Genomic DNA, 13,199 nt, shown 5'->3' with positions numbered 1-13,199 from the left:
TTTGAAGTAAAAGCAATGTTTGTTTATAAGATAAGTGTGTTTTAGAGAAACATATCTGTGTTTGTAATAAATTACGAAAATATTACATTTGCAATACAATGAAACAATTTGTTTCTTTTCTGCTTTAGATCCCATAATTAATGTTTTATAAACTTAGTAACACATATTTGAAAGTATGACAATGAGTTACTATACATATTTAGAATAAAAATTATAATTCCAATACAGCGGTCAAAATGACCGCATCGGTGGTTCTAGGTATACAATATGTTCCGGCGGTTCTAGTGTTAATAAGAATGTTCATCATGACAAAAAAATGATGATTATATTCTTTTGAATGAAGAAATAATTAAATCACACTCTTGTACAGATACGTGAGACGGGCAAGAGAAATCACATATTGTGGCAGACATGGAGTAGTAACACTTCAAACAGGAATTGATCACGCCTGAAGCCGCTTCATTTTTACAGGGAGTCCAAGATCGAAACAGAAAAAAAATAAGATGCCAAGTGCGTGAACTGAAATCTGAAAAATGGAAAAAGGAAAAAGATTTATTCGGGCCTTGAAAATAGGGTGTTCAAAATGGGAGTCTAAGATCGCTTACCTCTTATGTTGGATGAGCGTTGACCGGAGACATTAGCCGTTCCAGGGGTCTGTTAAACGTATGCCCGCTGCTGCGTGTGTTGTATCTGTGAGCTTGCTTAGGCAGAGAGTAAGTTGGGACGGGAGGGATAGGCGCAACAATGAGAGTGCTAGAAGCTGGCGGCGGAGTTGTATTATGGGGAGGGGGCAAGGTGGAATCTGTTATGATGACCGGAGGGGCATTTAAAGGTTTATAATTGAAGATTTTTGTGAAATTGTAATAATTTATATTAAAATTAGTGAGTAACTTGGGGACTTGTTCAATTAAAGGGCTGTTGTTCTCTGGGACATCATTCAAATTATTATTATTATTATTATTATTATTATTATTATTATTATTATTAAAATGTCGATCCAAGAAAATGTATGTATTTTCCAATCCAGTCATTAAGCTGCTTTTATTTACAAATTTTATAACGTGGAGGTACTGATCAATTGTACAATAATTGTGGCTGGAATCCCTCATGTGGTTGCTCATGGCAGAGTATTTTTTATGCTTCAAGGCATTATAATGTTCCAAGTATCTAGTTCTAAAACTGCGGCCAGTTTGTCCGATATAAGAAAATTCTCACTGGGGGCATTTGAGTCTGTAAATACCAGAGTTAAAAAATTTGTCCTGAGAAGTATTTACCAAGTTGGAATTAAATAATATATTCTGATTAGTGTTGCAGGTTCGGTAGGCAATTCTGATGTTATGCTTCTTAAATGGGTTGGTAATGCTGTGTATGGCGGGGTTAGTGAAGGTGAAGGTGGCAGTGTTTATTCTTTTTGGCTTACCTGGAATTAAATTTGTAGTAGTTTTTGATTTCATTTTACCAATAATCTCATTTATCAGGTTTGAATTTATAAATATATATATAAGATATATATATATATATATATATATATATTATACCCGTAACACGGTTCTCAAGCAAAGTCCCCGATGTATGCGGAGTTATGCTACCCGCCGAACACGCTTCCCCTGCGAACATGTCAGCTGTGAGCAGTGAGGAAGTGAGACGACTGAGTAACATGGCCAAGTCTAAAGTTATGAATTTCATGGCCGTTCCGTATTGAACCGAGAATCACAACAGTAATTTAATATAACAGATTCCACCTTTTCAATACACAATTGTTGCACTATAGGTTATATTACAACATATTAGTTAAAATGGTACCGGTTTCGACACATATACATTGTCATCATCAGCCATAGGTAAAACTAAGCAAGTAAATAGGTTTGCATATAGCAACAAAATATACAGGTTAAATAAAATTCGTAAAATTGTCACATTTAAAATAGATCATATAAAATGCACACAGATATCTACACGTTGACGGCGTATTAGTCTTATACATTATCTGGAGTGTTTACTGTGGAATTTATACTTCGATATGATAAAAACCCTTGCAAACACGTTAAAATCTTATTCATGATACTGTATCCTCTCCACACTATAAGCTTTCCGGCACGCTGCAACAAGGTTTTTACGTCCCAATTGAACCGAGGAACTATAGTCCTACACAATATAATAGGACCCACATGTACACTTTAATACCAACAGCAAAACTTCAAAATACGAAGACTATACAATCAGCAGTGACCGGACTATTTCCCAATACAGTATCATGAACAAGATTTTAATGTGTTCGCAAGGGTTTTTATCATATCAAAGTATAAATTCCACAGTAAACATTCCAGATAATGTATGAGACTAATACGCCGTCAACGTGTAGATATCTGTGGACATTTTATATGAACTATTTTAAAACGTGACAATTTTACGAATTTTATTTAACCTGTATATTTTGTTGCTATATGCAAACCTATATACTTGCTTAGTTTTACCTATGGCTGATGATGACACTGTATACGTGTCGAAACCGGTACCATTTTAACTAATATGTTGTAATATAACCTATAGTGCAACAATTGTGTATTGAAAAGGTGGAATCTGTTATATTAAATTACTATTGTAACATGGCCAAGGTTGTATAACGTCAGACAGAATGTTCCATTCTTTTCCATCGTTAATTTCTTCCAGATGGATTAATGATATGAAGAAATAAACCACATCACTGTGTACCCTAATTTTTTATAGTCATAATCCCCAAGTTTCATGTAGATCCATTAAAATTTGCATAAGATATTAGCAATTACAATTCCCAGGGGATAGTGAATAAATAGGCAGGCATTTCGCTTGTCAAGCCAGTCTACCTTGTGCCACAGTCGAGGCCGGTCGGTCGGCTGTTGGTCATGCTGTTGCCGTGATGTTAGTCGCCAGTTCGAATCTCCGATGGAAGTTTAAGTTCGTGTACTATTGAACTCTGATTCTACAACACATCTACAAGACTTAGAAGTATTACAGCATCGCTTGCATGTGGTAATGGAAGTTGTGTACGTGTTGAGACGTGAACAGTTAAGGTGTTTAACCATTTACAGGAACAGTGTGATTCGAACTAGTACGATACTACGCTACCCAGTACTTCAATGTAATTTGATGTTTAAATTACAGGAGATGATCGAATTTGAATGACAGTGTTTAAACTTCGCAAAGTGATTTAACATTGAATGCTAAAAGTGAGAAAACCTTGTCGTTCGTGACACTTCAAAACTGTACATAATTTTGTATTTAATCCTGACAAGTGATAAACCTGTGCTAATCGCGAGACATAATTCAGTATTTCAAACTGTACAGGTGATTGAATTTTGTGACAGTGTTACTCTACCAAGGTGTTAGAACATTTCGACAAACTATGCGTTTATGTTACAAGCTACTGACACAAGTAGTTGAATTTAACAGTGCTATTGAACTTAAGATTTATTTTCCAGTGACCATACTCACGATAGAACATAGTCTTAGAACTGTGGTTAAATAAACTGGTACAGGTAACATTTCTTGTGTTGAACCCAGGACGGTTCCTAAAAGGACAGTGTTTTCTTTATTTAATTGTGAACGGGACTAAATTCATCCCAGAACAAATTCTTTGGTTTCATTTATTTCTAGAATTAATTCGAACATGAACTGTGTAAAATTTGGAAGTGGAATATTTTATTTTCTACGTCACTATTCAGCCGAGTTCTCATATTTAACTTTGATAAAGTGACTTATTTATTTTCTGTGGCTGATACGTCACAGATGTAATTTTGAGTTCAATTCAAGCCCTCAGCAATAACTGTGTTCATTAGTGAATCCCACTGTGAAGTCGACAGACTGCAGACCACTACTAACTATTATTTCATTTGTGCAGACCAGTTACTTACGATCTATTTCATGCCCAGTGCCACGGTACAACCAACACTACGGTTGCTCCTAGACCATCCAGACCTCCGAGATATTCGAGACCTTCCAGATATTCACGACCGGCTCAGAAGATGATGGCACCATAAGCAGACATTGTGACCCGCAATGTATCAGGGCCAATTCCGCCCCCAAGCAGAAGTACTCATTATAACTGCTGTGCTGAGGTGATGTTGAAATCTGACTTTATTTCATGAATAAACTTTATGATATCCCAGAGAACAACAGCCCATTAATTGAACAAGTCCCCAAGTTACTCACTAATTTTAATATTTACCGAGCTCGATAGCTGCAGTCACTTAAGTGCAGCCAGTATCCAGTATTCAGGAGACAGTAGGTTCGAACCCCACTGTCGGCAGCCCTGAAAATGGTTTTCCGTGGTGTCCCATTATCACAGCAGGCAAATGCTGGGGCTGTACATTAATTAAGGCCATGGCCACTTCCTTCCCACTCCTAGTCCTTCCCTGTCCCATTGTCGCCATAAGACCTATTTGTGTCGGTGCGACGTAAAGCAACTAGCAAAAAAATTTTTGAATATAAATCATTACAATTTCACAAAAATCTTCAATTAAAAACCTTTAAATACCCCTCCAGTCATCATAACAGATTCCACCTTGCCCCCTCCCCATAATACAACTCCGCCGCCAGCTTCCAGCACTCTCATTGTTGCGCCTACCCGTCCCGTCCCAACATACTCTCTGCCTAAGCAAGCTCACAGATACAACACACACAGCAGCGGGCATACGTTTAACAGACCCCCTGGAACGGCTAATGTCTCCGGTCAACGCTCATCCAACATAAGAGGTAAGCGATCTTTGACTCACATTTTGAACACCCTATTTTTAAGGCCCGAGTACATCTTTTTCCTTTTTCCATTTTTCAGATTTCAGTTCACGCACTTGGCATCTTATTTTTTACCGTTTCGATCTTGGACTCCCGGTAAAAATGAAGCGGATTCAGGCGTGATCAATTCCGGTTTGAAGTGTTACTACTCCGTGTCTGCCACAATATGTGATTTCTCTTGGCCGTCTCACGTATCTGTACAAGAGTGTGATTTAATTATTTCTTCATTCAAAAGAATATAATCATCATTTTTTGTCATGATGAACATTCTTATTAACTGACTGGTAGCTATGAGTTTGATTATTACACTGCCAGCTCTGTGTTGTACCTAATGTTTTTTACCTCTGGCAACACGATTATGTGTTTTTTCTAATTTAGCCATGATGAACACTTATATATTTTCACTCTTGTTTTATGTTTGAACATTCTGATTGACTGGTAGCAATGATACCCTAATGATTTTAATTATTTCACTACCAGCTCTGTATTGTACTTTCTGTTTTTATCCTCTGTTTCAACATGATTATGTGTTTTTCTCTTAGCCATGTTGTAATGTTTTATAATTTTTTCACACTAGTTTTTAGCCTATTTGATTTTCTAAATGTAAATGTTGTTTCTTAGGGTACCATATATTTTAATGACACAAGGTTAGGGGCCCTGACCTAACTTTAGGCTAAGATTTATTTTCGGCTGATGATGCTTACGACTGTTAAGCGAAACATGTCCCATCTCACAACGCCTGTTGTAATGTTTATTTCCTAAATACAAGGAAAGTTAAGTATGGAAAGGTGGTGTTAACTATTTTTCTTATTTTAAAGTTCATAATCTGACATCCAATACGGTCTACAATGAGGTTTATTACTTGCAAGGCAATAATTCAAATGAAAGCAGTGATCAGGTTTACTGTGTCGTAGGCCTACTGCTGAACTGACAGAGACAAATGACTGGCCATTAAGTTCTTTTGTATCAGTATTGAAATATATAACACGATACCCTTATCCCTTTCTTTTACGGGATTGAGTATGAAGTGAGACGAATCTTCTTAGCGAGTTTTTACGGCCGTATGCCCATCCTGATGTCAACCTCACCAGAGGAATTAATGAGATGTAACGAATGACGTGATATGAGTAACTAAAACTGACTTTTATATGTACCATAGGCCTAAAAGTCGTGTTCACCATTTTTTTCTTTTTACATTTAGAGACACTGCCTTCCGACGAAAATAGCCAGTATAACTTACATACATTCTAACTTTGTTAAATAATAGTATAGAATGTTTACACGTACAATTTATAGCTCTTTAAAATCTAGAAGTCATGTGTTCGTTGCACAAAATTATGTGGTTATCGCATATTGGACCCCCTTTAATATTTTTGGCTGTCAAAGTGGGAGAAAAAGAGGTCTAATAGGCGAGTAAATACGGTAAGTGTGGCAAAGGATCTGCAGAGGTCGACACCACGAACAAATATCATTTTAAAACAAATCTATTTGAAAGATAAGAGATAGGTGAAGTGGTATCAGGGCAGTAGTCCGAGTAGTGAGCAGAATGAGGCACACAAATGTTCAGTCTGGATCAGCAAACCTTTGTAGGTCAACGGGGAGAATGGTATGAGGAGTAGAATGTGCAAAGGTTTGCGTGTCCAGTCAGGAGAGATAGGAAAGTCTTTAACCTTCATATGCCATTTGCCGATGATTGCCGCTTTATTTTATTTCACATTATATTATGACATCTTAATGTTTTCTTCTTGCCGTTGCTTAAATTTTGTTTTATAGTGACGTAATACTATGGCGAGCAGATCTCAAATAGGAGCTGGCCAGGGGCCATTCTGCCGTGGTGAAGATTAATTATTCAAATTTCCTCTATTTTGTTTGTTTGATTGCCTATTTTATCTAATTTAACTTCATTTAATTTAAATTTTGTTAGCGTAACTATTGTGTTTTGTTGGTTTGTTTGGTATCTGTGCAGTAAGTGGAGATCAGCCGATTATTTTATGATAAATTATTTTGGTTTGTTTGTTTGTTCAGTTAGTGCTATTTGATTGTGTAAGCATATAGTTTGGTATTTAGGTAGAATTTAAATTGAAAGAGCTTGTCTAGGTTGGGCGTTGTCATTTATCTCCATTAACAGATCAAAGGTAGCAAATACTGTAGATCTGGAGGAAAATAAGAAATAAAGAAAGTTAAACATAATGACAGAAAGAGAGAGCAAGAGAAAAGGGGGACTTGAAACGACAATGACAAACTCCACACCTTGTCTTCCCTTTCTGTTCTTCCGTTTTCCTACACTGCCTTGTCACGTTATTTACGAGTTCCTATGATTATAGATATGACCTGACATATTACTTGTTTGGTCCTTCCGACTGCTCAGTTCCCAGAGAGGTTTCTGTTACACTGGTTCTCATCCAAACAAAACTCTCATACGATGACATGCCTAACATGTCAACAAACAGTCATTTCTTTGATTGTTGTTTAACTATAAAGAACATGGAATTTGAAAAGACTCTGTTCAGGTACCGTACTTTAAAGCTACCATAAGACAACCACTGAAATGCATACAGACGTTTACTTTTTCATTCAACACACAATGCTTTCACAGAAGGGCTCTAATAAAGGTGTAAGACCTGAATGTAGTTAACTGAAATTAAGCATTTCATCGATAGAACAATGGCCAGCTGAATTCACCAACTGAACCTTACTAAGGAAAGATAAAGGATGATACCCGAGGATATGTGTCTAACACTTGTCCTGTTTCTTTACACAGTTAGGAATGAAGAGAGAGAAATCTTCACAGTGAGTTTTTATGTCCAGATGCCCTTTCTAACGCCAACCTCATCAGAGGAGTCAATGAGTAAAAATTATGTAAGACACCAGGTAGGGAGAGCCAATATACAGTCTACTTCTGTCAAATAGCACTACAGAATCAGCTCAAGGCTTATCTCATAAACAGTAATTGGTTACCAGGATATTTTAAATTAATGCTGTGGTTAAGTGTAAGAGAGGACCAAGAGTGCTAACTTCGCAAACAAAAAAAGCAAATAAGTAAATAAATAAATAAAGATCTCCATGCGATGGATGCAGATTAGGAATTAGAAATTATACACCACCTCTTCTCTTGCTGTGACAGATAACATTATAATAGTGATTGACATTATTAACAAACACGACTCAAACCAGCTAACCATGGTGTCAGACCATACAGACTTGACATGTCAAAAATCATTGTCACCAGCTGGGTAACACAACCGATGTTGAATACTTTAAACTGAATAATTAGCAAGAGGTAAGGAAATACTAGTGGATTGTGTAGCAAATATTGCTTAAGGAAATCAAAGTTTTATGGTACCCGGGGAAAAATGCTGCAGTTTTTGTTGCTCACACTGCCTGTGCTCAGTGCTCTCAGATGAGATTGGCCATACCCAAAAAGGACTACCAGTGCACTGACTTTTATACAGGGATGTGACAGCCAACACCACTTCCAGCAACAGCTTATAATAACTTTGAGCTAACACACCGTGTTTGAAGCTGGCAACTCTCCTGATACACTCCTAGTAACAACAAAACCAGGTGGCACACATCACATAGTGGAGAGCCTTACAACTATACCACACACCATGCTGGACTTACGGGAAGTGCTCGAAAAATTATAAAAACTGGGTAAGAAAATGGGCAAATTAGTATTTTTACAAGAATCTTCAAATTGATGTCTTACAACGAGGGGTCACTTTCTTATATCTGTTCAGCAGTTTTCTCACAATTTCCATTATCATGCAGCAGCTTATCAGTTTGATCAATTAATTCAAATGTGTTTACCTGTGATGGTCCTGGCTCTGTCAACTCTGGTTTGGTTTCTACCTTTAAACATGCCACTGCTGACTCAGGTTCAAAATGTTCCTGCAGGAAAGTAAATATATTAGGCACACTCTTCAGACTCATCTGGTGGTCTATCTTAAAAATTGGTCGTGTTCAATCTGGACAAAAGGCCTTGAGAAAGTTCTCTCATGCAGATGACATTTTATAGTCTTCCCTCTACAAGCAGCCATCAGTACACAATAACGATAGATATGACAAAACCACAACAAGTTTTACAACCAGAAAAACCTTGTTTATGAAAAGAACCGACAGGATTTCCTGCTACACAGACAGTAATTACAGTATAAGTATACTTATAACGACCTTGCTATACACACGGTCACCTTGACACACGGCCAAACCTGTCATGTTTTTATATTACCAATACTGAACTACTAGCTGATGTACCCGTACTTCGCTACGTGATTCTCAGAAAGACTGACTTGAGGTTTTCCTATCTGAAGTCAACATAGGTCATTACAAAAACATCAGTAGGAAAGTAAGGATTAAAAGCAATCTTATCACATAAAATATTCGATCAAATGAAAAGCCACACATTTTCTTACTTTTAAAAAACAGTACTACAGTGCCGATCTAACAGTGTAAAGTTTCAGAGCTGGAATGACCAGGCTGCAGACAGCCGTGAACACTCCTCTGCCATTATTCCATTAAGTACGCACACTGCTCATTCCAATCAGTGCCTCAGAGTAGGGATTGAATAGCTTGAATGCTATGATGAACCCTTGTGTTAGGTATCAGTAGTATCAGAAAATGTATGAACCAGAGGAATGGCATGCTAAAGAAGAAACTTATCTAACTCCCCAGCTATTTCCTGCCAATATTTAGGCAGGCTGTTACACTCGATACGAACGGGCAAGTTGGCCGTGTGGTTAGGGGCGTGCAGATGTGAGCTTGCATCTGGGAGATAGTGGATTTGAAGCCCACTGTCATCAGCCCTGAAGATTACAAGTAACTAACCTCAAATTTTAATCCACACTGAAAGTCAGTTTAATACAATAAATAATGTTTTATTTTAAACCACCTACTCAATACATTAAAATGTTATTACATTAAAATGTTATTACATTTAGTGTTTCACCACTAATATAAATATATAAGCGGGACATGTCTCGCATCATCAGTCAATCTAAACTCTCAAAGGTTGGTTTATGTTTACAACTAATGACTTAAAAATCTATTTGTACATTTCACAATCTTAAACTTACTTTACTAATATCACAGAAGGCAGAATCATTGGTAGCGTGCCTTATTAACTAGAACTTAATATTGGAAAGGACGATAATTATACATTCATTTATAATTATGGTAGAATAAGTTTGCTCTCAAATATTTACAAACATTTATGTCTAAAGTCTTGAAGAATGACTTGTGATTCAAACTTAAGAACTTATGATAAGGTCATACACATTTAAAGTTTAAATCATGAGATCGGGCTAAAAGTTTGTTATCCTTTGAGGATGAGTCAACGAAATTCTAAGATTTTGTCATCTTGTTGATTGTAACATGTGACAGGTTGAACTTTAGTCTTTAAGAAGTTTGAACTTTTGTAGTGATTTGACACCGGTAATGTTGTTGATTGAGTATGTATTTGTTGACATCAATGACCAAAGCTTTGAAGCAATGAATTGAAATGGAGCGTAGTTAAAAGGGACGTGATTCGACGAACAATGTAGCTACAAGTTGTTAAATAGACTATCACTTGTTGGCATGTCTGTAACAAGAAAAAAGATTTGTGTGAGTGTCGAATGTTGTGTTACTAGTTGAGTGTGCACTTAAGGAAACGTCACTTACCCCTCTTATTACTGCTTGTCTGTCTAGTGTTGTCTACTAAAGTTGTGTAGTAACTGCCTGTTCTTCTGCGTCTCCTCCTTGTGTTGTACGACTGAGGGGCTGGGTGGGAGGGAGTACGGGTGGTCGGAGTAATGTTAGTAGGTGTGGCTTTGGGAGGGGAGAGTGTAGAGGAGGTACAGAGAGGGGTTGTGTTCATTAATGTTACTTGAATACTGGTTGTTTTGGGGATAAAAGCTTTAGCAAAATCACTTTTCTCTAGGTTAAGTGTTTGTAAAATTTTAGGCAAATTTTTTTTTTTTTTTTTTTTTTTTTTTGCTACTTGCTTTACGTCGCACCAACCCAGATAGGTCTTATGGTGACGATGGGACAGGAAAGGCCTAGGAGTTGGAAGGAAGTGGCCATGGCCTTAATTAAGGTAGATGTGAAAATGGGAAACCATGGGAAAACCATCTTCAGGGCTGCCGTCAGTGGGATTCGAACCCACTATCTCCCGGATGCAGGCTCACAGCCGCGCGCCTCTAACCGCACGACCTACTTGCCCGGTTAGGCAATTGTTCATGTAAAGGAGTTTCTAAATTTTATTTCAATTTTGTGATTTAAACTTTTTCCTAATGAAAATGGTGGTCTAGTTGAATACAAATATTTTCTATTTTTGTCAGTAATGTTCCCTTTTCTATTTATTTTTTTGATGATTTTTTAAGTCTTTCTCTGTAGTTGTAAACTGGTGGCCTGATTCTCTCATGTGAACACTCATAGCAGAATGTTTATTGACTTTTGCAGCATTGACATGTTCAAGGTATCTAGTAAGAAAGCTACGTCTTTAAGATGTTTGGTTCTTGAAAGAAGGTTTAAAATCTAAGTTAGTACCTACATATTTAATATCTATAGAAAGAAATAACATATACAATCCAAACGTAGCTGATACTCAGAACAAAATAAATGAGATCGGGCTGAAAAGTGAAATTAAGTTACTCTACAGGAAGAAATCATTTCTAAACTTGCAATTATATGTGCACACTTGGAATTTTCTCAACTATTATCTCCTCTATAATGAATATCTATCCAAAACTGTATAACAGAAAAGCTTGTTGACGTTTTGGACATGAAACAGAAAACCCTGGATAACAAACGCCTCCACTTAAAGGAAAACAAATTAAATTCAAACAAACTTAACAATAGGGCAAATTATCCTAATTCTGATCTAAAAAAGCATTCCCACCACAATCAATCTATCAGATACAAACTTCATGGATAATCAGATGAACCTACTCAATAAAGGTTCAAAATTTGATTGGCCTCATTCACAAAAAATAGAAGAGGAGATCACCATAGTAGCAGAAGTCCAATCTAACTTGAATAAATAGACGGCAGATTTACAAAATTATAACAGGTTTGAAGTCAAAAAGAAATACCCAACTTTCATAACAGAAATGAAAGGATGACCTAATCCTACTTTCACAAAACAAATCATGACACTAAAATCTAACTTAAACAATAACAACATAATCGTTGATACAGATGTTGATTCCCAAAGGGAACCTGAAATATTTGTCCCAAATGAGTAAATTTATAATAGCAACAGAAATGGTACGTTATTGGACATTATAAATTTTCCAGCTAACTAATTCCTGGTTGCCAGCGTTTCACCCCGTGTGCTACATTGTGCTCATCAGTTGGTACTTAGCACACCCACCCAGACGCATGGCTAGTGCATACAACAAAGGATACTGCGTAGGCTACTTGGAGCCACCGGCAGTGCCAATGCACTATGAGAGATTTTGACTAATTACCAAAAATTGATGCCTGCTTGGCCATCAGATGACACAGATGTTACCCATAGGGAACCTGAAATATTTGTCCCGAATTAGTAATTTTATAATACCAATAGAACTGGTCTGGTATTGGGCATTATAAATTTTCCAGCTAACTCATCCCTGGCTGCCAGCGTTTCACCCCTGTGTGCTAAGTTGGGCTCATCAGTTGGTACTTAGCACACCCACAACAGTCAACAAATAAAATAAATAAACATGTGTCATACATAGTGCTAATGCTAGTTGGCCAGGTAGCGTGCACGATTCCAGGGTCTTAAGAAACACTGCCGTATGTAGACGTTTTGACTCAGGTTGTAGGCCGTTCCCAGGAGCAGTTATATTAGGTGACAGTGCCTATGGACTAAAAGAGTGGCTAATACCCCCTCTTAATTGAAATCCTGACGATGCTGTTGAGCAACAATTTAACAAGGCACATAAATTGAAACGGCATATTGTTGAGAACAGTATCGGAATTTTAAAGGAACGTTTTCCCTGCTTAAACCACTTACGATTATGTCCAACAAAAGCGGAAAAGGTGGTCTTAGCGTGTATTGCATTGCATAATATTGCACGTAAGGTTGGAAGAGAAAATGAAGAAGACTTACTTACCTTGATGGATGAAAATGAAGACCCCAATCCTGGAAATGATGAGACACCCGATTTAGACGCCGTTGCTAAACTCAATTCGTTATTAAGGTATTTCACTAACTGAACTGAATAATAATATCTGTTTCTTCTTTCTTCGTTTCGGCCTGCTGTGGACCACGTTATTTCAACCGTTTGCATCCTTGAGCTTTAATTCTTCCCCAGTACTCGCGCATTCTCGTTCTGTGAGCCTCCTTCCTTTCATCAGTCCACTTCTTGCCTGTTTTCAACTTTGGCCTTTCTTGGAACCTCTTGTATCCCTGGAGCTTTTTCTGGAGAGGAGCACGTTTCTGGATGTCTCCGAGTGTGATT

General features: G+C 37.2%; 1 protein-coding gene across 7 annotated transcripts in view; it reads right to left on the bottom strand.

Annotated features, from left to right (window-relative positions):
* LOC137496911 (zinc finger protein OZF-like) overlaps window positions 1-13,199 on the bottom strand; it is a 137,839-nt gene that overhangs the window by 41,360 nt on the left and 83,280 nt on the right. For 5 of the 7 annotated variants that reach the window (XM_068226920.1, XM_068226924.1, XM_068226921.1 and 2 more), the window contains one exon: window positions 8,581-8,661. The exons of the other annotated variants lie outside the window; for them this stretch is intronic. In XM_068226920.1, the coding sequence (XP_068083021.1) occupies window positions 8,581-8,661 (81 nt within the window). The remainder of the gene's footprint in view (window positions 1-8,580; window positions 8,662-13,199) is intronic. 7 annotated transcript variants of the gene reach the window in all.

The sequence above is a fragment of the Anabrus simplex genome, chromosome 3 (genome assembly GCF_040414725.1).
Source record: "Anabrus simplex isolate iqAnaSimp1 chromosome 3, ASM4041472v1, whole genome shotgun sequence".
Taxonomy (NCBI): domain Eukaryota; kingdom Metazoa; phylum Arthropoda; class Insecta; order Orthoptera; family Tettigoniidae; genus Anabrus; species Anabrus simplex.
The sequence above is the reverse complement of the archived record's forward strand: the minus strand, read 5'-3'. Positions and strand labels throughout refer to the sequence as shown.